Raw genomic sequence first — 21,741 nt, 5'->3', positions numbered from 1 at the left:
AAACGTGTCTTAGGGAAGATGAAGAAATACACTCTGGGGTTACAGGGATGGTTTTGTCACCTATGGTTTACGGTAAATTTCGTTTTTGGCTTAGATGTGATTTTGTTGCTAGCTTTGTTTGAATTACCAAGCTATATACGACTGCAATAATTTTCCCTTCCTATCTAAGAAGTAATCTGTCATTTACAAAAGTCTACCTTGACTCACACCACAAATCATGGATGCAAAAATGAAACTGCTTGCAAGTCAGGATAATCTCTTCATACCCCCTTCTTCTGTGGCTGTGTAGTTAATTGCATTTTTTGTGTAGTATGTCTTCCTTTTTCCTCACCAGTTTTTTCCTTGTAACATAACATTAAAAAAAAAAAAAAAGACAAATTCAGTTTTCATCTAACCTCTGAGTTTACAGCTAAAGGAAAGAAAATTCCTCAGTGTGTCCGCAACCTAGGGGATGTGTCTGTCACGGGGCTATATTAAGTTCTTTTTTTCTGTTGTTTCCTCTTGGCCTTCTGGCCTTCTTGTATTGGCAACTCCTCTGTGCTGATCTCTGTGACAGTTCAGGCTTGGGTCTGTTTTAACGGGACCCGTTAGCCAGGAAACCTTGTGACGTGAGCAGTCCACCAGGAACCCAGCTCAACCAGCTTTAAATCAGAGCAACCAGCAAGCGGTCGGTCACAGTCAGGACATCACGATTTGTCAGCGTCTGTCTGGCTCAGACCAGTTTCCTAGAAATCATCTACTCTGCCCTAAATTCGGCTTCAGTTTACGTCCTCCTGAACATTGGTTTTATCAACTCGGTGAACTCGTTTTGTTTGTTGGTTTGCTCCTTTTAATTATGAAAGTGAAGGCCCAAGCTGAAGAACCTTTTCCATTTTTTTCTTCCTTCTGATTTGCCTTTTTAAATGTTTAACGTCATTGTTAAAACTGTGCTCTAATTGCCACAATATTCTATTCCATCTCTTGTTAGAATGAAAAATCTACCACTCCTGTTTCAAAATCCAATACCCCTACTCCACGAACCGATGCACCCACACCAGGCAGTAACTCCACTCCCGGATTGAGGCCTGTGCCTGGAAAACCACCAGGAGTCGACCCCCTGGGTTAGTAAGAAGAAAGGTTTTCTGTATATTTATGCTTCTTGTTTTTAAAGAAGTTAAAGCAATTTAAAGAGTGCAGTACCTTCAGAGCAGTAATGACCAGCATTGTAAGGTTGTTAGAATTATTTAATCTGAACCTTGATGCCTTTTGGCTTTTGAGAATATTACAATAAGTTCATTTGAATCCTGGCTCCTTTAACGTGTGTATTAACATTTTACTAACTTACTGTTATCTGTGTTCTTGGTTTTTCTCTTCCCTCCTTCCGTTTCGGTCTGTAGCCTCAAGCCTAAGGACCCCGATGGCAGTCCCTTGTCCATACCCAACCCCGTTTGGGATCGTGCCCCACGCTGGGATGAATGGGGAGCTGACCAGCCCAGGCGCTGCCTACGCTGGGCTGCACAACATTTCTCCGCAGATGAGCGCGGCGGCCGCTGCCGCCGCCGCCGCCGCCGCCTACGGGAGATCCCCAGTGGTACGCGTGTGGCCCTTACAGAATCAGGCTCTTCCTCAGCCCGTGGGATTGCCAGACAGATTTGTGAATGTGGTCTATATAAGTGGAGGTATTTGTAAGGGGACCTGTCATACTTGTAAATTAAACTGCATGCAGTTCTGTCGTGAGATCCATTTTCTTTCCTAAGGTGAGGAACTGTCTTTGTTATTTTATGTTTTCTTTTAATTTTAAACCCCCAAGAGCAGAGCAAATAATAATGAATGCAGTGAATCCTTTGTTTCCATCATAAGCTTCAAAACTTACACAAATAATTTTTTTTCATGTATGGTTCACCCCACCCCCACCCCCCCAATAGATTACCACTAAAATCATAAACGTTCTCTCTTTTCCCCAGTAGATGTTGCTGCATATATATTTTTAAAATCCTATTTTAAAGGCTGTGTTCTCCCAGGATTTAGGGAGATAGCGGGTAGGCTGAGATGAGTTAATGTAACCGCGCTTGTTTTTGTTGTCTTGCCTGGGAAAATTGCAGGTTGGGTTTGACCCACATCATCACATGCGCGTGCCAGCAATACCTCCAAACCTGACCGGCATTCCGGGAGGAAAACCGTGAGTACCCCTGTGCCTCGTGCCCACTGGGCCCCGGGCCCCTGCCCGCCCTTCAGACTGAGCACTGCTAGGCAGTGTGGGGGAGTTCTTGAGGCTCACGCTTTTGCCTTGCGAAGAATTTTCCATTTTCTCTTCACCCAAGGAAAGCAGTAATGAGGTGGGGTTTTGTATTTTCCATTTAAAATCTGGAGCTTCTAATATGGAAATGCAAATTACCGAAGCATCTCCAGCAGTCAGGTCTTCTCCACGTCTGTTACTGAATTCTTTTGTTGCCTTGAAAAAAAGCGTCTTATGTGCAAACCTGGATGCTCACAATTTGAGCGTGTTGGGAAAAGATGTGCCAAACTTCAAAGGCTGTGAAAAGAAAGAAGTGTGGTCTTATGCTCAGTTGTGTTTGTGGAAAAGGTGGCTCGCTCATTTGGCTTCTTGTCCCGTGAGCGAGGTATTTGTAGCATCCGTATTCACAGGCCCCTTGAGTTACGAAGGCAAAACGCACACATCGGTTTTTCTGGCCTCTTGTATGTTCCATTCCCTCGCCTTATCTCATTCCACGTCCTTCATTTCAGTCCAGCGTACCTTTTTCTTACTACCTGTGCACGGTTCTCTCTGCTCTCTGGCTTCGTCTTCCCGGTACAAAGACTTTACTGTGAAATAACACTGGCTCCTTCCTTAAAATTGCAGCCTGCTTCCTCCGTCCTCTCTTTGGGAAGCATCCCCGCGGACCCTCCCCGCCTTATTAGTCACATGTGTGTATTTACTCTCACGGCTCTTTGTGCTGGCCGCCTCTCTGACGCTCCACGCCGTGCACACGCTGCTTCCCCGGGCTGCTGCTTTCTCACAGCCCTCTCCTGTCCACACGTGACCCTCCGTAGCAGCTAAGTCCCTTCTCCCAGAGGCTTTCCTGGTGGCTTGCCTGCCTCGGGGCATTTGCTCTTACTGGAAGGACTGCAGTGCTTTTTCTGTGGCTTATGGTCTCAACTTCAAGTGTCTGCTGAAATGTCACTTATTAGAGCCTTCTGCCCTGACAGCCCTATCTAAAATAGCATCCATCGCTCCCTTACTCTCCCCATCACTGTTCTTTTCAACTGCTCGCCTTTTTTATGCTTGTCTGTAGGCATCATCTGCCTCTCCCTGCTTGAATGGAAGTTCCGTGAGAGCAGAGCAGAACGCTTTACTCTTCAGTTACGGAAGTAGCTCCAGTGCCTGAAATGGTACCTGGTTCCTAGTTGGTGCTCACAGTATATAGTTTTTAAATGAGTGAATGAATGGGGGTGCGGAGGGGAGAGAGAGCACAAGTGGGCCAGCCGGTCTCTTTCTTCTCTGATCTCCCATTGCTTCTTTATTCACTCCTGTACACTCAGGCACTTAGTTTTCACCTTGTTGTTTCCCATGCGTAATTTACTTCTGTCCAGATCTGTGCTAAACTTCCCTGTTGCATCAGACACAGTGCTGGCTCCATAGCCAAGTTGCTCCGTAAATATTTGACTGATTAATAAGGGAGGCAAAGCAAATTAGACTTTGAGTTCCCTGAGAATCGAAGGTATAAATACCCATTACCATAAAATTCTGTGTGCCTGCCTGTGTTCTGCAAATAGTTGTTGATTGACTTACAAGTCTTGTTGACTAAGAACTCTGATGTATTTGAAGGTGAAAATTTGGTGTATTTCAAGCAGTGACTAAATAACAAGGTCATAGGATTAATCAAATAACTCCAGTACCTGTGAGTTCCATATGAACCCATGGAGATGGGAGAGGTTTTTGTAGGGAAAAGGTGTGATCCCAGGTTCAAGTACCGCACAGTCACCACTTGGTTAACTAGCTGTTGCACCGGAGCTGGAGTATCACCGTGGGAACAGAAGAGCTGGTTCTTCTTGGCTCAGCTGCTGCCCAGGGGCCATGGCGGGGAGACAGAGGTGTGTCAGGAGTATAGAAAGAAGATGCCCGTCTTGGTTTAGGTTTGGGCCGTTGCAACCACTGTCAAGTTAGAGCTAATCTGATTGAGGAGGCACTTCGGAGCCTTAAGCTGGGCTCCTTTCCTTCCCCTCATTTTGATTCTTAGCATTGTACAATTGTTGGGATCCTTTGGGGCAGATTGATGGCTTTGAGGATGGTTGTGAAGTTTTGTTCCTGGGGGTGATAGAGCCACATCTAATGCAATTGGCAAATGACATTAGGAGTCCCAGAGAGAGCAAGGTGTGGTCAGCAGAGCGAGTTGTGGAGTGTGACAGATGAAAATTTGAATTCTTACTCTGCCAGTGGGCAACCTTGGGATAGTTGGTTAACTTTGTGAGCTCATCTGTAAACCAGGGGTGGCACCTCCCTGACAGGCAGGGCGTCAGGATGGAGTAAGATAAGATGTTGTACGTTTAGCACCGTGTTTGGTATAGGGCCGCAGTTCAGTCAGTTGCGGCATCATTTCCTGGTTAGCTTTGCCCCAAGGTATTATCAGTTTTTCAGCGGCTTCTGCAATAGAACATATTGTAGTGGGCAGAAGTGGCCCAAGATGATTAGATTGAGTAAATTAGACTCCACATCCCTGTCAATTGGTGCCTCTTTATACAAGAGGGCGTCAAGACATGTAAATTCACGTTCATGTATGCATATAGAGATAATACATTTTTATTACAGATTTTTTACCGAAGAAATGATTGTAACAATTAGGTGGCTCTTCAGATCTTAAGGTACAGAATTGTGAAACTTTGTTTTGTGCTTATTTTTCAACAGAAGCAACTCATATTTTTGTGCTAGAGCACAAAACATAATAAATCACCTAAAGGCTTTTCCCCTACCACACACACAAAGTAAATGGCCTTTCTCCAGACAGACTTAAAACAGTCGTGTATCTCTATCCTAATTATTTTTACAGAATGAGTTGCTAGATGTTACCAAAAGTTATAATTAAATGCATGTTCCAAACTAATGAATAAAGTAGCTTTTCTCGAATAATTCACATTGGGTCCTCTTGTCTATTCTGGTGAATTCGCAGGAGTTCCACTCAATATGTAATTAGAACGACAACATAGTTTAATTTCAACATAAGCCCAAAACGGACTTTTTCCCTCACCTGCTACTTGAAGGAGACATCTGTAAATATATACAACTATTCAGTCAAAACCATAGACTAATTATATCATGAGTTTATGGCATGTGAATGTAGCCGTGACAGAAGACCTCAGGTTTATGGGTTTTAGGCTGCTCACAATTCAGAAATCTTTCCCTGTTGTTGTATTTGTTTGTTTTTATAAAAGCAGGCTTTTTCAAGATAGGAACAATGCTTGACACACAGTAAACCACCAACAAGTATTTGTTGGTCGGCTAACCTACTAGTGGGTTTGCATATGCTACTTAGAACCTGATTTTCTGTCATACTTCATCAAGTTCAGTGGCCAGACCTTTTGTTGTGAATTCAAGGCCTAGTCCTGTCTTGTGAGACCTTGGAAACTTGAAGTGTTGCAAAGTATGAGAAAGATAAGTGCACCGTTACAGAACTGGGCCTTTTAGAGAGGGTCAGGGAGGTGGGGGTGGGAAGGCCAGGGACCTTCTTTAAATATGCTGCTTTTTCCTAGAAAGATAGTGATTCGGATTAAATAGCATCTTCAGCGCACAAGTTTTAAAAAGAGCCACTTGCAGATGCCTTGACTGTTCGAAGTATATAGTTCTGTCAGAAAGTCCAAGCTGCTTCTGTTCTCCTCACAGTCTTCCTTAGCCATTCTTAGTTCTTAGTGCTTTTGCCTGCTGCGCACACATGTGCGTATGCGTGTGTGTGTGTTTTGGAAGAGTGCGGGTCACCGTATTCTCTGGTGCCCTGTACCCTCTCCCTCCGGCCCTACGTTGCTACTAAATGGCCGGACATCTCGGACATCTTGAGTGTGTTATTCGCACGTCAGGTTCATCGTATCACGATGCTTCCCCACACTGCGTCTTCCTCCCGAATTGCCCATCAGGACTACTGGCATTCTGGTTCTTGTTTCCTAAGCTCAGAAACTCAGTTATTGGCTCCTTCCTCACATCTCATTCATTATGTCCTACAGAATTTTATATCCGCTGTTACTTTTAGTGTGGCTTCCTTAGCCTAGTTCAGGTCCCCCACTGCCTTGCATCTAGATTATTGGAATAATTGTCTCTTACTTCTCCTACCCATGTGTTCCTTGCTGTCAAATTTATTCTGTCACTTGCCCCAGTGATGTCCTACCTGTTCTCGCTCCAAAAACCCTGTGGTGAGGGGCGCCTGGGTGACTCCATCGGGTAAGTGTCCAACTCTTGATTTTGGCTCAGGTCATGATCTCACGGTGGTTGAGAGCAAGCCCTGTGTTGGGCCCAGTGCAGAGCATGGAGCCTGCTTGGGATTTTCTCTTTCCCTCTCTCTCAAAATAAAAAATGAACTTCAAAAAAAAAAAAATAAAAGAATTTAGTGAATTCTGTTTGTCGAGTTGTCAGGCTGGCATTCTAGGCCCTCCCCTTTATAGCGTTAGGTGTCGATACATTGAGTTTCTATACATATAGATACATATCAATATATATACATGTATGTACACATTTGATCAGACTGTACTCGGGCCAGCTCCCTCAACCACTCCTCTGTGTAATCATTATTAAATAAATGAATCCTTGGATTAAAACCAGTCCAGCAATTTCCATCATTGTACCTTCTCCTTTTAGAGCCCTTGCTCTCTGCTATTTCCACCCCTGGAATTGTCTTTCTGTCTTCTTCCCTCTTTGGTGAGATCCTTCCATTCCACAAAACCCATCTCTACTACCGTGTCACTATTGAAATGTCAGGTTAGTCTTTTCTTTTTGAACCACCACAGAACCTGTATTTCTTATCTTCCGCCTGGTATTGTGCTCACTTCTATGCTTTTCTCATCATACTTCCTAGATTAGAAGCCCCTAGTGGGCAAGACCAGTGCCTTCCCTGATTTTGTATTCTTAGCATGATGTCTGTATCCAAGCATGTGGCTAAAAGGTCCTTACTGATGAAATTAATGAGACCGAGAAAGAATAGTGCTTCAAGCCTGGGTTTCTCTGAGTTTTAGAAAGGTTGGCTTTCAGTACACATTTCAGTACACTTTGCTAGCTACACATCAAAGAGTTTGCTGAAATCTGATAAGTGTGTACTAGAGTTTTATCGTTTCCAGTCTTGAGTATCTTACGTGTGCTAACAGCAAACAGAGGACCATATTGTATCCTTAACACAAGTAGGTTCTTGAAATTCTTCTTAAAGGATCTCCAGGAACATAGTAGGTGTTCACAGAGTGGTCGCGGTTGAGTTGAAGAATGTCCTATCAAAAACCTCAAAAGAAGTTGTGTGCCTAGTTTCTTAACTATTTTAATTCTCAAAGCTCTTTAAAAACCATTTAGTGATACTAGAGAGGAGAGAAGGGATGGCTTTTCAAGTAAATTATCATTAAGAATGTATAACACCATCTAAACTTGGAATAACCTTCCCCTGTCTTCTTTTAAGATTTAGTCTTCATGACCTCTTTAATTGCTAAATCAATTAGCCTTTTCCTCCTTCGTCATCCCTCAGAATCTCAGCCTTTCTCTCCAAGTATTGCTGCCTTTCCCTCCTTGCCTGATTGACACCCAGCTCTCTCCCAAGGGGAGCCTCTCTGAGGGGATGCCCCTTCATTTGTTTCATATCCCAAAATCCTCAGGGCCAGTGGTGGGGTAATAAAGGCTGTCATCACCCTGCACCCCTTGCAGTGTGTTCTAGAACCGAACTCCTTTACCTTTTTGGGAAAACTCTAACCCTTTCAGGCTTGTGCCATTGGATTGTACCCTCCCCCCCTTCCACCTTGTTGGGGGATTTTCCCAGTTTATTAAAGACTGGACCCTTGGCTTAGGGTCTTCCTCCACTTGGAACCTGCCGTCATCCCAGGTGACTCTGGTGTTCACAAGGTCAACCCCCAGTAACCTCGTGTCGTGGCTTGGACCATGTCCCCTCTAGCTTCTCCCTTTGAGTTCAGTTACCTACTTACAGGGTCACAAGGAAGATGTCGTCCCTCCCCTCCCTGTGTCATCTCCAGAGTCCCAGTGTCCCATCCAGCACACCCTTCTCTACCTCCACCTGGCCAGAGTGATCTTTTGCATTGCAAATCTGTTCCCAGCTGTCTCACTGTCTCCCAAACCCTAGCCACTGGCTTGTCCCTTAGATCACTGCACAGAACTCCTGTCTGGTTTCCCTTTTTCTGTTGTGCCCCCTACAATCCGCTCCTCACCCAGCAGCCAGAACGGCACTTGAAAACATTAACTGAATCCTGCCACTCCTGCCCCTGAGTCTCCTGTGACTTCCCCTTCTGCCCAGAATAACACCCACACTCCTCTTCACAGCCTGCCGGGCCCTTTTTAACGCTGCCTTCCCGTCTCCAGCCTGCCCCTCTCCACTGAGTACACGCGAGCATTCCCACTTGGTTCTGCTTCAGGGACTGTGTCTTGTTCCTCTTCCTGGCACGTTCCCCCCTCGATGTGTGCAGGGCCTGTGTCCTTCCTTCATGTCTGTGCTCGTACGCTGCCCCAGACCTGTGCAGCTCGTGTGTGTGTGTGTGTGTGTGTGTGTGTGTGTGTGTGTGTGTGTGTCGGCATCTGATGGAGTCTGAGGTTACTGATTTATCTCCTTATATATGTCTGCTTTCCATTCTAGATGTGGGCCTGGAGGATAGGGACTTGGTCTACTTTATTCACCTCTGATTCCCCAGCACCTGATAGCATCTGGTTCATACTAGGCACTTAATTAATAGTTTCCGAGTAGATAATAAGCATTCGGTCTCACTCTGGCCTTCATGTTTGTCACACACCTCCTCACACCGTCTTCTTTACACCATTTCCTCACTCTGTCAGATTGTCACGGTACCATGCACTTCCACTGTTCATAGCATTGACCATCTAACATTTTAATACTTCTCTATGTGAATATCTCATTAATGAACCTGCCCCTCTGCCTACCTGCCGCCCACTCTCCACAGGCTGTAATCTCAGGAGAACCGGGGATATGGCTTTTTTCTTTCTGTTGTAACCCCAGTCCGGCCAGCATGGTGCTTGGTGTGCTGGGGTACGCAAGAAGTACGAGTTGAGGGGCCCCTGGGCGTCTCGGTTGGTTAAGCATCCAACTCTTGGTCTCAGCTTAGGTCATGATATCGTGGTTCCTGAGTTTGAGCCCCATGTCAGGCTCCGTGCTGACGGTACAGAGCCTGCTTGGAATTTTGTCTCTCTCAAAATAAAGAAACTTAAAAAGTCCGTGTTGAATGGTTGAATCTCTTTGATTGACCATCCTCTCCTCCCCGACCTTGATCATCTCTCTCAGTTATCCACATCTCTGACTGCTCTTGCTGGTCAAGCTTCTGTAGCCGGAAGCATTCCCTTAGATCCTGCATGTAGTCTGTTGACTGCGTAATCTGCCGCAAGATTATTGTTTCTGTTCCCTTAGTTTCAACTGTCACTTTTAGTCGATAAGCACGCACAGGGGCTCTCTGGTGGCTCAGTTGGTTAAGCGTCTGACTTCATCTCAGGTCATGGTCTCACAGTTCATGGGTTCAAGCCCCACTTAGGGCTCTGGGCTGACAGTTCAGAGCCTGGAGCCTGCTTCAGATTGTGTCTCCCTCTGCCTCTGCTCCTGCCCTGCTTGCGCTCTGTCTCTCTCTCTCTCTCTCTCTCTCAAAAATAAACACTAAAAAAAAAACTTAACACATTGTCCTTCTAACCTAACCTCTCTCCTGAATCACATTACTTGACTTCCTTCTGAGTTGTTAGGGTTCCTGACTGCCCTCACGTTAGAGAAAACCAAACCATTTTCCTCCCTGCGTGCATACCTTTCAGTCATGATTCCCTGACACTTGACTGATGTATCGTGGGCTACCTAAGTCATCTGGGTTCCAAGCTTTAGAGCCCTCCTCAGTGCTTCTCTCTCGGGTTGCACCTCCTATGTATCTCCCAAGTCCTTTTGATTTGACAAGGCAATGTCTTCTGTCTCTTGTCTTCCTAGTTTCCTGCTTCCTTCCCCCTCAGCAATCTGACCTACTGCTTTTCTTCTACAACCCAGTCCTGTGCCTTTCTCTGTTGTTTACAGAGAAAGAAAAAGCCCTCCACTACCTGGCACCACATCTTCCACGGCCACATGTTCGCATCATCCTTTCTGAGGACACTCAGGGCCCCTCAGTAATGGGCTGCATTTTGATGAATTTAGGTGACTAGCCTGTAGATTTTTGCATTGAGGAACCATAAACTGGCTTGATTCTAAAACTTCCCTGATCGGTCCAAGCTCCAATCCTTTGTGTACCCACAGACGCTTTCCCCGGGTACGTCTTTTGTTAACTTCTTTCTATAAACAGAGCGCATTCCAAAGCTTCACGCCAAAGTAGAATGACATAATTTCCAAAATGAGCTATCGCCTGTGGTAGAGGATGGGTCCAGCCCTCTCCCCCCAGCCCCTGCTTCACAGTAGCCTCACTGAGGCGCCCTTCCTAACCTCTGCACCCTAAAAACAGGGGTGTGTTGAGGGAGATGTCCTAACTTAAGTTGCATTTTGGAACCAAATGCTTTCCCATATAGAGCTTTTCCTGGAAATGAACTAGAAAAGGAGCTGCCGATAGGTGCTCACAAGGTCGGCCTCTGTGGTGGTCACACAGGGTGCCTTTTCAAGTTCCAGCTCCCTTGGGAATTATTTGAATTAGTGATGGTCAAGTCTGTGGTTTGTGTGTAGGGCACGTCGGTCATTTCACAACGTAGGCCTAGATGCTCTTAACTCCTTAAAGCTTGATAACTTGGGCTTATTGATCCCCATTAGTAAACCACTTGATCGAATTGAGAGACAGGCAGAATCTTCTCACAGGCTTCTGAATGACCCATAGCAGAAAGCAGTGCAGGTTTGCTGAGCACCCTGAAGGAGTAAGTGTTATGCTAGACGTTGGCTGTCCTGTTTAATCCTCCAGGAAGTGTGGGTAGCATGCTCCCCCTTTTGAAGTTTAAAACTGAGGTTCAGAAAGGCTAAGTAACTACTTAGGTCACACAGCAGCTAGTGAAGGGTCGGCATAGAGCTAGCTCTGTGACTCTGAAAATGATGTTCTTTCTACTATAGTAGGTAAATTTGATTTCTTTGCAAATCACAAGTAGCACCACAAATGTTTTATTTTTCATCTCGTTACGACGATCAGTTAAGTAACATTTTTTGCATTCCCCTCTTCCTATTTTTTTCTCCTCCCCACTACCATAGAGCATACTCCTTTCACGTCACCGCGGACGGTCAGATGCAGCCCGTCCCTTTCCCCCCCGACGCCCTCATCGGACCCGGCATCCCCCGCCACGCGCGCCAGATCAACACCCTGAACCACGGGGAGGTGGTGTGCGCGGTGACCATCAGCAACCCCACGAGACACGTGTACACGGGCGGGAAGGGCTGCGTCAAGGTCTGGGACATCAGCCACCCTGGCAACAAGAGCCCCGTGTCTCAGCTCGACTGTCTGGTGAGCGAACTTGATGCAGAAATAGGATGGGACAGTGAGAGACTTGGGTGTACAAGCAGCACACGGAGTTGATCTCAAGTGGGTAGTTGTCCTCACCACTTGGTGGCCTTTCGCGTGGAGGTTCAGAGTGCTGCTGAGGAGGCATCTTTCAGTTCCCCGGGGCAGAGTCAGCAGGTCTTGGTGGCACAGGCACCGACCCGCCGCCACCTGCTTTCCGGTCTGGTAAGGGAGGTGAGGAAAAGTCGAAGCCCGGGAGGGTTTCTGTGAGCATGCTCCTGGCTGTCTCAGTCTGTCACATTGTGAGACGAGACTAGAGTACCCCCTTAGCTGTCTCCTGGGCACCTGCCCCTGTGTTGTGTTTGAAACCTCACTTGGATGTTCTTCCTTAGACCGGCGGTAGCGCTCTCGCCGCAGCGCAGTGTTAGGTCCGCGTCACATGCCTGACGCACACAGCATTCCCAGAGCCTAACGAGCTGGAAGGGGCCTTTTTTTTCCTGTCCCTTAACAGTCCTTGATGGGGTCTTGCCCCCGGTTGATGATGCTTGATCAGCCCTGGCCGCCCGTCAGCCAGCTAACGCAGGCCGGAAGGGAGGAGGAGACTCCACGTCTCTGACCCCTGACCCTCTGGCGGTGGCCGGAGGACCTTTCACTGGCCAGGTCGAGTGTGCCAGGGGACCCAGGTCCCCAGATGTGGCTGCTCCGGGATTGTGAGGGCCCCCGCGTTGTGTGCATGTGTCTTTGTGTGCAAATGACTGAGGCAGCTGGGTGATTTGGTGGTGGTGGGAGTTGGGTCTAGATCTTTGCATTTTCATGCTAATTAAGATTAAATATCTCAGCACTAAATTTGTAGATCAAGTTTAAGTACTTCCCTAATTTCATGTAATTTTCTAGCATTAATCCACTTTATCATTGTCATAAGTAAAAATGGCTCATTAAAACCAGGAGGGAACACAATACTTTTATGGATTTCTGCTCTCATGTTAATGCTGTTTTCCTTTCCTCATGAGTGATCTCTTGATGGTTTTTGTCTCTACAGAACAGGGATAACTACATCCGTTCCTGCCGATTGCTCCCTGACGGTCGCACCCTCATCGTGGGAGGGGAAGCCAGCACTCTGTCCATCTGGGACCTGGCGGCTCCGACCCCGCGCATCAAGGCGGAGCTGACGTCCTCGGCCCCTGCGTGCTACGCCCTGGCCATCAGCCCCGACTCCAAGGTCTGCTTCTCGTGCTGCAGTGACGGCAACATCGCCGTCTGGGACCTGCACAACCAGACGCTGGTGAGGTGAGTCGGCAAGATCCCTTACCAGGGCACGAGGGGAGCCGATTTTACCACTCTGGGCCAAAGAGCTGTGTGCGTCTAAAAAGATGAAATAACAATTATCGTACTAAAAAGTGTTAGGAACAGGCCTCTTTTAAGATGCTGGAAACAAATTAGTAATGTAGAATCTTATTTTCTACACTTCTGATCTTACAAAATGAGGGCTTGTTTTCTTTCTTTGCTTTTTTTGGATGTTATCCTGAGCATCACCAACTTGGGTTTTTAAAAAATGAGGTCATTTTTACATAATTAACGTACATAATGTTCCCATGACCTCATGAGCTCGTTAGACATCTGTAATTTGCCATCTGTGCTTGCCAACCAGCCATTATTGTGGATAGACACCCACTGAGAAGATTCACAGCACGTGGCACTGTCCTTTGTGCCACGTGTAGCCCACACATGCATTCGTTCAGCAGACAACCATCGAACGCCTACCATGGGCCCAGGCTTTGTGCTACTTGCTCTGAAATGGTCTAGATTATCTGTAGTCCCACGTTTGAGGATGGATAGATGCACTGAGATGTCTGTTTTAAGAAGTGAAATTGTATAGGGTTGGCGTTGATAGGTAAAGCCCTGAAATGAGTCTCCAGATGTCAGCACCCACAAGAGCAGGAAGCGAGAGGTGTGATCCGCCGAAGGGTGTGAGAGGATTGTAATCAAGCCTAGCTGTGAGTTCGAGGGAGTGTGTCAGGAGAAGAGGCCTCCCCTGTCCATCCGTCAGATATTTTGCAGGACTGAGCTCTAAGTATGATTCCAAAAACAAAGTAGTTGTCATTTGTTTCATCTTGGGTAAGGCTCTTACAAGAAATTGCTTCTAATCTCTCCTTCCCCCAGTGTCTTTTGTACATTCCACCAGCTCCTGGGGCAGCTGAACCACACTGCGTTTCTTTCCATGTGCCTTACCTGAGAGCATGGCCGTTTTGTCTTACGTAGCCTCGTACAGTTGCATTGTTGTGCCCTGGCAAAATTCGCTCTGCTGCTCCCTTGCCCTCCTCATAGCTTTTATAGAAGGGAAGATGTTCCTGACTTCTTAAATTCTTTCCTTCGGGGGCGCCTGGGTGGCTCAGTCGGTTAAGCGTCCGCCTTCAGCTCAGGTCACCATGTCACGGTTTGTGAGTTCGAGCCCCCCCGCGTTGGGCTCTATGCTGACAGCTCAGAGCCTGGAGCCTGCTTCGGGTTCTGTGTCTCCCTGTCTATTTCTCTGCCCCTACCCCTGCTTATGCTCTCTTTCTCTCTCAAAAATAAATAAATGTTAAAAAAAATTTTTTTAATTCTTTCCTTCATATCACAATGATATAATAGGTCTTAAAGTATTTTTGGTTAGTGCATATACATGTAGCTGTGTGTTCTCTTTTGTTTACTTGTGTTGGAGATTTTTTTTCCCATTGGTTACATTAATCGTTTTTTGGTATGAAGAGTACTTCCTAAGTATTCAGAAATAAAAAGTGCAGGAAATACAACATCTTAACTAAACTTCAATCTATGTATAATAGCTTTATTATTACTTTGAATAATTAGAAAATACAGTAATTCCAAATGAAATCTATAAGACTGGCAATGATATTGATCCCTGAGGAATTCTAAATTTTTTTATTGAAGTATAATTAACATTCAGTGTTATATTAGTTTCAATATGCAAAATAATGATTCACCAATTACTAAGTGCTTATCATGTGGGTGTACCCTTAATCATCTTTGTTTATCTGTCCCCTCTCCCACCTCCCTTCTGGCAACCACCAGTTTGTTTTCTAGGAGTCTGGTTTTTTGTTCATCCTTTTTTTTTTTCTTTGTTCATTCATTTGTTTCTTAAATTCTACATATGAGTGAAATCATATGGTGTTTATCTTTCTTTGACTTATTTCACTTAGCATTATACTCTAGCTCTATCCATGCTGTGGCAAATGGTAAGGACTTTTTTATGGCTGAGTAATACTCCACTGTGTATCTATACCACATCGTGTCCATTTATCAGTGGACACTTGGGCTGCTTCCGTATCTTGGCTATTATAAATAATGCTGCAGTCAACATAGGGGTGCATACATCTTTTTTAATTGGTGTTTCCTTGGGTAAATACCAGTAGTAGTAGAAGTCCTGAATCATATGCTGTTTCTACTTCTAATTTTTTGAGGAAGCTCCGTACTGTTTTCGACGGTGGCTGCACTGACGAACTCCTGAGTTGAGTTCACCTAAAAACTAACTTTTCAAACTCTGAGTTGAGTTCACCTAAAAACTAACTTTTCAGGGGTTTTCACTCCATTTTGACATTTTCAGGCAATTCCAGGGCCACACAGATGGGGCCAGCTGTATTGACATTTCTAATGATGGCACCAAGCTCTGGACGGGCGGCCTGGACAACACGGTCAGGTCCTGGGACCTGCGCGAAGGGCGGCAGCTACAGCAGCATGACTTCACCTCACAGGTCTGGTCTTGTGCCCGTGACCTTTTAGACGACATGGTCTTGTGAAATATAGGATGTGCTTAAGGTTTAAGTCGTTTACCAGGTGATGAAGTCACTTTTGACTCTAGGTTAGATAACTGAAAATTTCATTGTTTTCTGTCAAAATACCATAGTGTTTATTTTATTAAAGGATTAATATATTGGATTTTACATAAATGGCTAATAAATTCTGTTGTGGAGATGTATTGCATTACCTTAGGATTTGGCTGTGATTTCTTCCCATACAATTCAAATTATCTTGACGTCTTTCATAATTGGAGTAGTATCTATCCCCAGAAGAAACAGTACCTCCCGGTTAAAGGAGGTGCTCTTCCCTAGTCACCCTCACTATCGCCTGTTTTAATTCTAGATCTTTTCTCTCGGCTACTGCCCAACTGGAGAGTGGCTCGCAGTGGGGATGGAGAACAGTAACGTGGAAGTGCTACATGTCACCAAGCCAGACAAATACCAGCTACATCTCCATGAGAGCTGTGTGCTGTCGCTCAAGTTTGCCCATTGTGGTGAGTAGTCCCCTCCCGTCCGCCAGAATCCCTCCTTCTGCCCTCCTGCTGATGCGTTTTACTCCACCCCTTTAGTTTATTAACGTGTCCCTCTTCAAAATTACATTACTTTCTTATACATATTTGCTATGTCTCTAACGCTGTGTACTAATCCACTTTACCCTTCTTGTAAGTATAAATAACTCACTAAATCTAGGAGAGTGAGCTTTATTTTTCCCGTGAAGAGAAACTTTTGTTGCAAATGAGATGGGTTTTCTGTGAATGGTTGGGTGCTCTATATAAAGCACATCTCCGGTATCTGATGACGTCACACGAACAAAACCCCTCTTTCTGTAGGCAAATGGTTTGTAAGCACTGGAAAGGACAACCTTCTGAATGCCTGGAGAACACCTTATGGAGCCAGTATATTCCAGGTAACATTAACTTGTTTAGCTACCACTTCTGTGTGCTCGCTGCATGGCAGTGGTTCACCCAAGCTCGCTCTGTGCGTTCTGTCAGGTTAATAAGGCCCCTCAGTGTTCTAAGAGGCAGGTGCTGTGATTCACCTGTCGTACAGACCAGAATACCCTGCGTGAGGGAGGCTAGTGTCCTAGCCACAAGCCGTGGAGGGCGGGGATGGTCTCCAGTTCTCTGTGAGCCCAGAGCCGAGACACCGAGCCTGATACGCTAACTCTTCACACCTCAGTCCCGTTTATACACGAGAGTAGAGGTTTTACGTCTTCTGTGATTTTCGTGTGTGGGTTACATCTTTAAAATGCTTACATTTAAAAAGTTTGAGCGTATTGCTTGAATACTTGTATTAGGATTGTTATTTCTTTGAGCTTTTTTCCCCAAAGAAGAGTGTTCCGGAAAAGTTTAGTAAATCTTGATTAATTTCATAAATGTGTATTCTTATTGAATCAGTGGTCCTTGGTGTAGAGTGTGAAATTATTTCTAGGAGGACCAAACGGTAGGCATGGTACCCCGTGTGCTCACGCACAGTCTCGCTGCTCTCTGGCTGTTAACGTGTGAATCTCATAGACAAGTTAAAGAAGACCACCTTTTTTTAACCTGTACTTCGAATTTTTTTTTTTTTTTTTTTTTTAGGAATAGAAACAGATTTGCAGTTTTCTCGAATGAGTAGTACTAAGTCATCATAGAGTAGATCAATGCAGTTGAATCCAAAAATATATATATTGAGTGAAAATACTGTGCAAGATAATCAACAGGACAAAAACAGCTAGTTCTTGCTGCCATGAAGTTTATAATTTAATACAGTATTTTTTTTGTATTATGGGTGGTCCCCATAATACAAGTCCTGGTGGTCCCAACCAGGACTTCAATATATGTACATGTATGTGTATATGTATGTGTGTGTATATATGTATGTGTGTATCTTTAAAATCTTAGAGTGGATCTTTTTTTTTTTTTTTTTTTTAACGTTTATTTATTTTTGAGACAGAGAGCGACAGAGCATGAACGGGGGAGGGTCAGAGAGAGAGAGAGGGAGACACAGAATCTGAAACAGGCTCCAGGCTCTGAGCTGTCAGCACAGACCGGACGCGGGGCTTGAACTCACGAACCACGAGATCATGACCTGAGCCGAAGTCGGATGCTTAACCGACTGAGCCGCCCAGGCGCCTGGATGTTTTACAAGTGTGTGAATATCTTATGTGTATAATGGGTTGTGAAGTAAAACGGATTTATTACAGATTACAGTCCAAAAAGTTTGAGAAACACTGATAATGGGTTAGCATCTGCATGTCAGATTTTGTGTGTGTGTGTGTGTGTGTGTGTGTGTGTGTGTGTGTGTGTTTTCAGAGTTCCGGTTAAAATCCTGTGAAGTTTAGAGGCGCCTGGGTGGCTCAGTCGGTTCGGCGTCTGACTCTTGATTTCAGCTCAGGTCATGATCTCACAGTTCGTGAGATTGAGCCCCTTGTTGGGCTCCACGCTGACAGCACAGAGCCTGCTTGGGATTCTCCCTCTCCATCCCTTCTTTCTCTGCCCCTTCTCACCTCCCCCACATGCTCACTCGCGCTCTCTCTCAAATAAACTTAAAAAAAAATAAAATCTTGTGAGGTTTTGTTTAGCACAGTTCAGTTCAAAGTTGACATTGAACTCCTTGAAGGTAGTGTAGTTGAAGACGGTATCCAGAACTCTTAAGTATGTACAGCTGGCATTCTTTTTTCACACAGGAGAAAATGAGACTTTCTATTACAAATATTTTTACATTCCCGATGTCAAAAGGTGTGGTGTTTTTGATGCCATTTTCCACTTGAACTCTGAGGCAACCCTCTGAGGTGGCGGGCAGGCAAGATGTCTTTACCTGCTTGTCAGGGAAGGAGGCTCAGACAGGTCGAGTGACTTGTCCGGTGTTCCACAGCTCGACCTGAGTCCAAGCCGACTGACTGAGGTTGAGGGTTTCCCGCCCTTGACCGTGTGGAGCACACGATCGGGGAACTGGGCGTGGCTTCTTCGGCCCCGCCGCCTGTACACCCAGCCTGCCTGCTGCCCCACGGCCCCAGTGCAGGAGCCCGTAGCCTAGCTCGGGGCGGCGTCCGGAGGAGTGCCCCAGGCCCTGCCATTTAAGGAGGTGCCCGGCCCGGCCCGTCTTTCCTGCCTTGGTGCTCCCGTCGGGACAGCGGGACGTGTCACACTCTTCCCCCGTGTGTTTTCTAGTCCTGCCTCGTGGGTTTGTCCTTGAGTACCTAACCTTTGTGTCTGTTTCCTTCCTAGTCCAAAGAATCCTCATCGGTGCTTAGCTGTGACATCTCTGTGGATGACAAATACATTGTCACTGGCTCTGGGGACAAGAAGGCCACGGTTTATGAAGTTATTTATTAAGGACAAATCTTCATGCGAACTGGACCCCTTCTCCCTGTAGCACTTTGTTCTGTCCTCCTCTTCCCCTGCATCTAAAACCAAGGATTCCACACGCTGGCTACAGCTGTGGGGTTTGATCCCCCCTCTTACCCCCACTTCCTCCTCGCTGTTGAATTGTGAATACCCATTAAGAACCTGTGATACCAAATCTTCAGCTCTCTACTCGGAAGAACATGGAAGAACCATACTTAACCGTGACGGAATCTTGAATTATGTATTATATCTGTAATATATTTATTTTGTTTAAAGAAGGCTTTCTAACTTTGACTGAATAAAGCTGTCTGCTCCTGCATTGATAATGAAGATGCGTTGTATTTGATACCCCTCCCCTCCTTTTTTTGGCAAAGGAGGGGAAAGGAAGGTTTAAAATAATTGATTAAAAATGTCACTAAATGTAGACTAAGGACTGTATAGAGACGTGAAATGTATAATTACATATGGAAGCAATATGTTGCTGTGTTGTTAGATTTTTGTTTTTGTTTTTGTTTTCTACTTTAAATGTTTGGAAATTTGAATGATTAGAACCTGACAGGCCACGTCGTATTCATTTGAGTCTATTTGGACAACTTTAACAAATATATCTATAGCTTTAGATTCTATTTGATAAAAGTAATTGGACTTCTCCTTTTTCTTTTTTGACTCGTTGACAAGTGTCTTTGTAATAAGTTTTTAATTCCTTTTTTTATTGTATTATAGACAGATGAACAAATTAAATCTGGCCTAAAGAGAGAACTTAATCCCTTCCGGATATTTTTGCCACGTTTCTTTGCAAAGGGAGATGTATACCTTTGGGCAATTTTGTCATTAACGAGAAATTATGGGCTATTTTTTGGCATGTTCTTCGGGAACTGCACAGACTCAGGGGAGGATTCCTCCTGCTGTGCAAGGCAAGTCTTTTACAAAACGAGGACAGCAGAGGAGATTTGCAAGGACCTCCCTCTGAAAACCAGAAAGAATGGACTCTCACCTGGGAGGAGGACTTGCTTTCTTTACCTCCGGTTCTTTCCCTGTCTTAGTTGGATGTCCCCGAAATGGACGCGGGCTGTGCCATTGTGCCAGAAACATTGTGTTATCTTTTATGTTGTTGTTGTTGCTGTTCAACTATGATATGTGACTCCTTTTTTTTTTTATTATTATTATTTTTTGTTTGAATGCTTTAAAAATCTTTTAAGTCTGTGGATCTGCTGATGTACAGTGCCTTTGCTGCTATGGATCAAAATCAAGAGAACTGTGTAGATAAACTTTATTGTACAAGTAGAAAATTACTTAATTTCATACTAGAAATGGATGGATGCTGCAAGTTGAAATGGACTGTCCATTGACGTTCCTAATGTGGTAGCAGAAAAAAAAAATGGTGTCTTAAGTGCTTAGTGTTTGATGTCATTAACAGTTTCGTAAAACTCTACAGTGTAGAAAGATTTTGATACTAAACTGTGCATTGTACATAGTTCTAATGCATCGTATTGACCACCAGTACTTCTATAACGGTAGATTGTTTGTGCATTCAGACTTTTAAGCATTAAACATAAAATAACTTCTAGGACGCTTATTTCTAATTCTTTGTTTTGCTGACTTTGGTTTGTTTTTTGTCTGTGACTTTGCCACTCCTATATGCTAAAAATTACTAGTTTTATTCAAGGGAGACGGGGGTCGCGTGGGCTTTATTGTTACCGCCGTCTTAGTTCTGTTTTTATTTTCACTTGACAAGAACGGGAGGGGAGAGCAGATGGACGTTATCGAGGACGTGTTGCTACCAAACAGTTATTGAGTGTCTCCTTGGTTTGTACAAATACGGTCTCTCGAAACGTTGTCAGTGTTACTCGAATGCTTTAGAGCTGCGCTGTTCGGTTTGGTTCCACTAGCCGTTTGTGGCTAAATTTCACTCCGTTGAAATCAACTGGGGGGGGGGGGGGGTAGTAAGTTTGTTAGTCACACTAACTGCATTTGAACGATCCAGTAGCTGCATGTGGCTAATGGCTACCATATTGGACTGTTCGATTTAGCCCCCATATACCATGTCTAGCCATTTGGGTTTGGGAAACATTTCCGGTGTAATACACGGGAGTCGTTGAAAGCATGAGGCCCTACGGGCTGCCTCTAGTGGGGCATGTGAACATTGGACATGAGGAGGGGCTTAGAGAATTCTAAATTCCTGAAGCTCAAAAACCTGGCATTTTCGGGATCCGCTGGGTAGAAAGAAGGCTGGGGTTGGAGGCCCCACCGTGGACTGGAGTGGGCTCAGTGATCAGCTGTGACCCAGACGGACTCTTTAGGTGCCAGATTTCAGTGGTGTTCCCCCACGCCGTTGGAAGCATTGCTTCGGAGTGTGGGTACTGTGAGTGCTACCGCATCAGATGATAACATTTTAAAGGATTCTTAGCTCCCATTTCTGTGCAGCCTTACTAAGATTTCTTTAAAATTATAGAGATCCGGAGTTTTTAAAAAATCCCTCGAGTACAAGGACTATGACAATACCATGTTTATGCCTCCAGAAGAAGAAAGTACTGCCTCAAGGAGGTAGAATTTCCCCTTTGGTGTCGGGTGGTGAAGTCTCTGCTGCCCGTCACTTGTCTCTTTAGGGAGATCCAAAATACTGGCTTGTTCTCTACTGGATTAAAAGTTGAGGTGGATGCACACATACAGACTCAGCCTTTGAAACTTAATGAACATCAGCTTCCTCTCTTTGCCCAGGTTTTATCAGATTAGATTGTTATGTCTTCGATAGAAATCTCAGGCCTGGATTGATCTGCACAAAAATTTTGATGTTGTAATTATACCTTGGTTTACATTGGTTTTTGCTCCGAGTATGGTCTGGCAGTCTGAAGAACTACTGAGATAGGAAACACCCGGAACCAGAGAAAACTTGGTTCCAGTCAAAGAACAGTGGTGTGGGACCGGAAGACTGACTCACGTAGAAATAGCAAGAAATAGAAACTCAGACTGAAGAAGCCATCAAGACTTTGTCCCGAGATTGGCAGATAAAG

General features: G+C 45.0%; 1 protein-coding gene across 13 annotated transcripts in view; it reads left to right on the top strand.

Annotated features, from left to right (window-relative positions):
* The window catches only part of LOC131492032 (transducin-like enhancer protein 4), a 142,800-nt gene extending 122,500 nt beyond the window's left edge, over nt 1-20,300 (top strand). For all 13 annotated transcript variants that reach the window (XM_058695633.1, XM_058695637.1, XM_058695629.1 and 10 more), the window contains 9 exons: nt 968-1,100; nt 1,377-1,570; nt 2,082-2,158; nt 11,364-11,613; nt 12,650-12,897; nt 15,209-15,356; nt 15,745-15,895; nt 16,232-16,308; nt 18,611-20,300. In XM_058695633.1, coding sequence (XP_058551616.1) covers nt 968-1,100; nt 1,377-1,570; nt 2,082-2,158; nt 11,364-11,613; nt 12,650-12,897; nt 15,209-15,356; nt 15,745-15,895; nt 16,232-16,308; nt 18,611-18,718 — 1,386 coding nt within the window. In that variant the 3' untranslated portion in view covers nt 18,719-20,300. The remainder of the gene's footprint in view (nt 1-967; nt 1,101-1,376; nt 1,571-2,081; nt 2,159-11,363; nt 11,614-12,649; nt 12,898-15,208; nt 15,357-15,744; nt 15,896-16,231; nt 16,309-18,610) is intronic.
* Nucleotides 20,301-21,741: the final 1,441 nt, after the last annotated feature.

The sequence above is a fragment of the Neofelis nebulosa genome, chromosome 12, assembly GCF_028018385.1.
Source record: "Neofelis nebulosa isolate mNeoNeb1 chromosome 12, mNeoNeb1.pri, whole genome shotgun sequence".
Taxonomy (NCBI): Eukaryota; Metazoa; Chordata; class Mammalia; order Carnivora; family Felidae; genus Neofelis; species Neofelis nebulosa.
The sequence above is the reverse complement of the archived record's forward strand: the minus strand, read 5'-3'. Positions and strand labels throughout refer to the sequence as shown.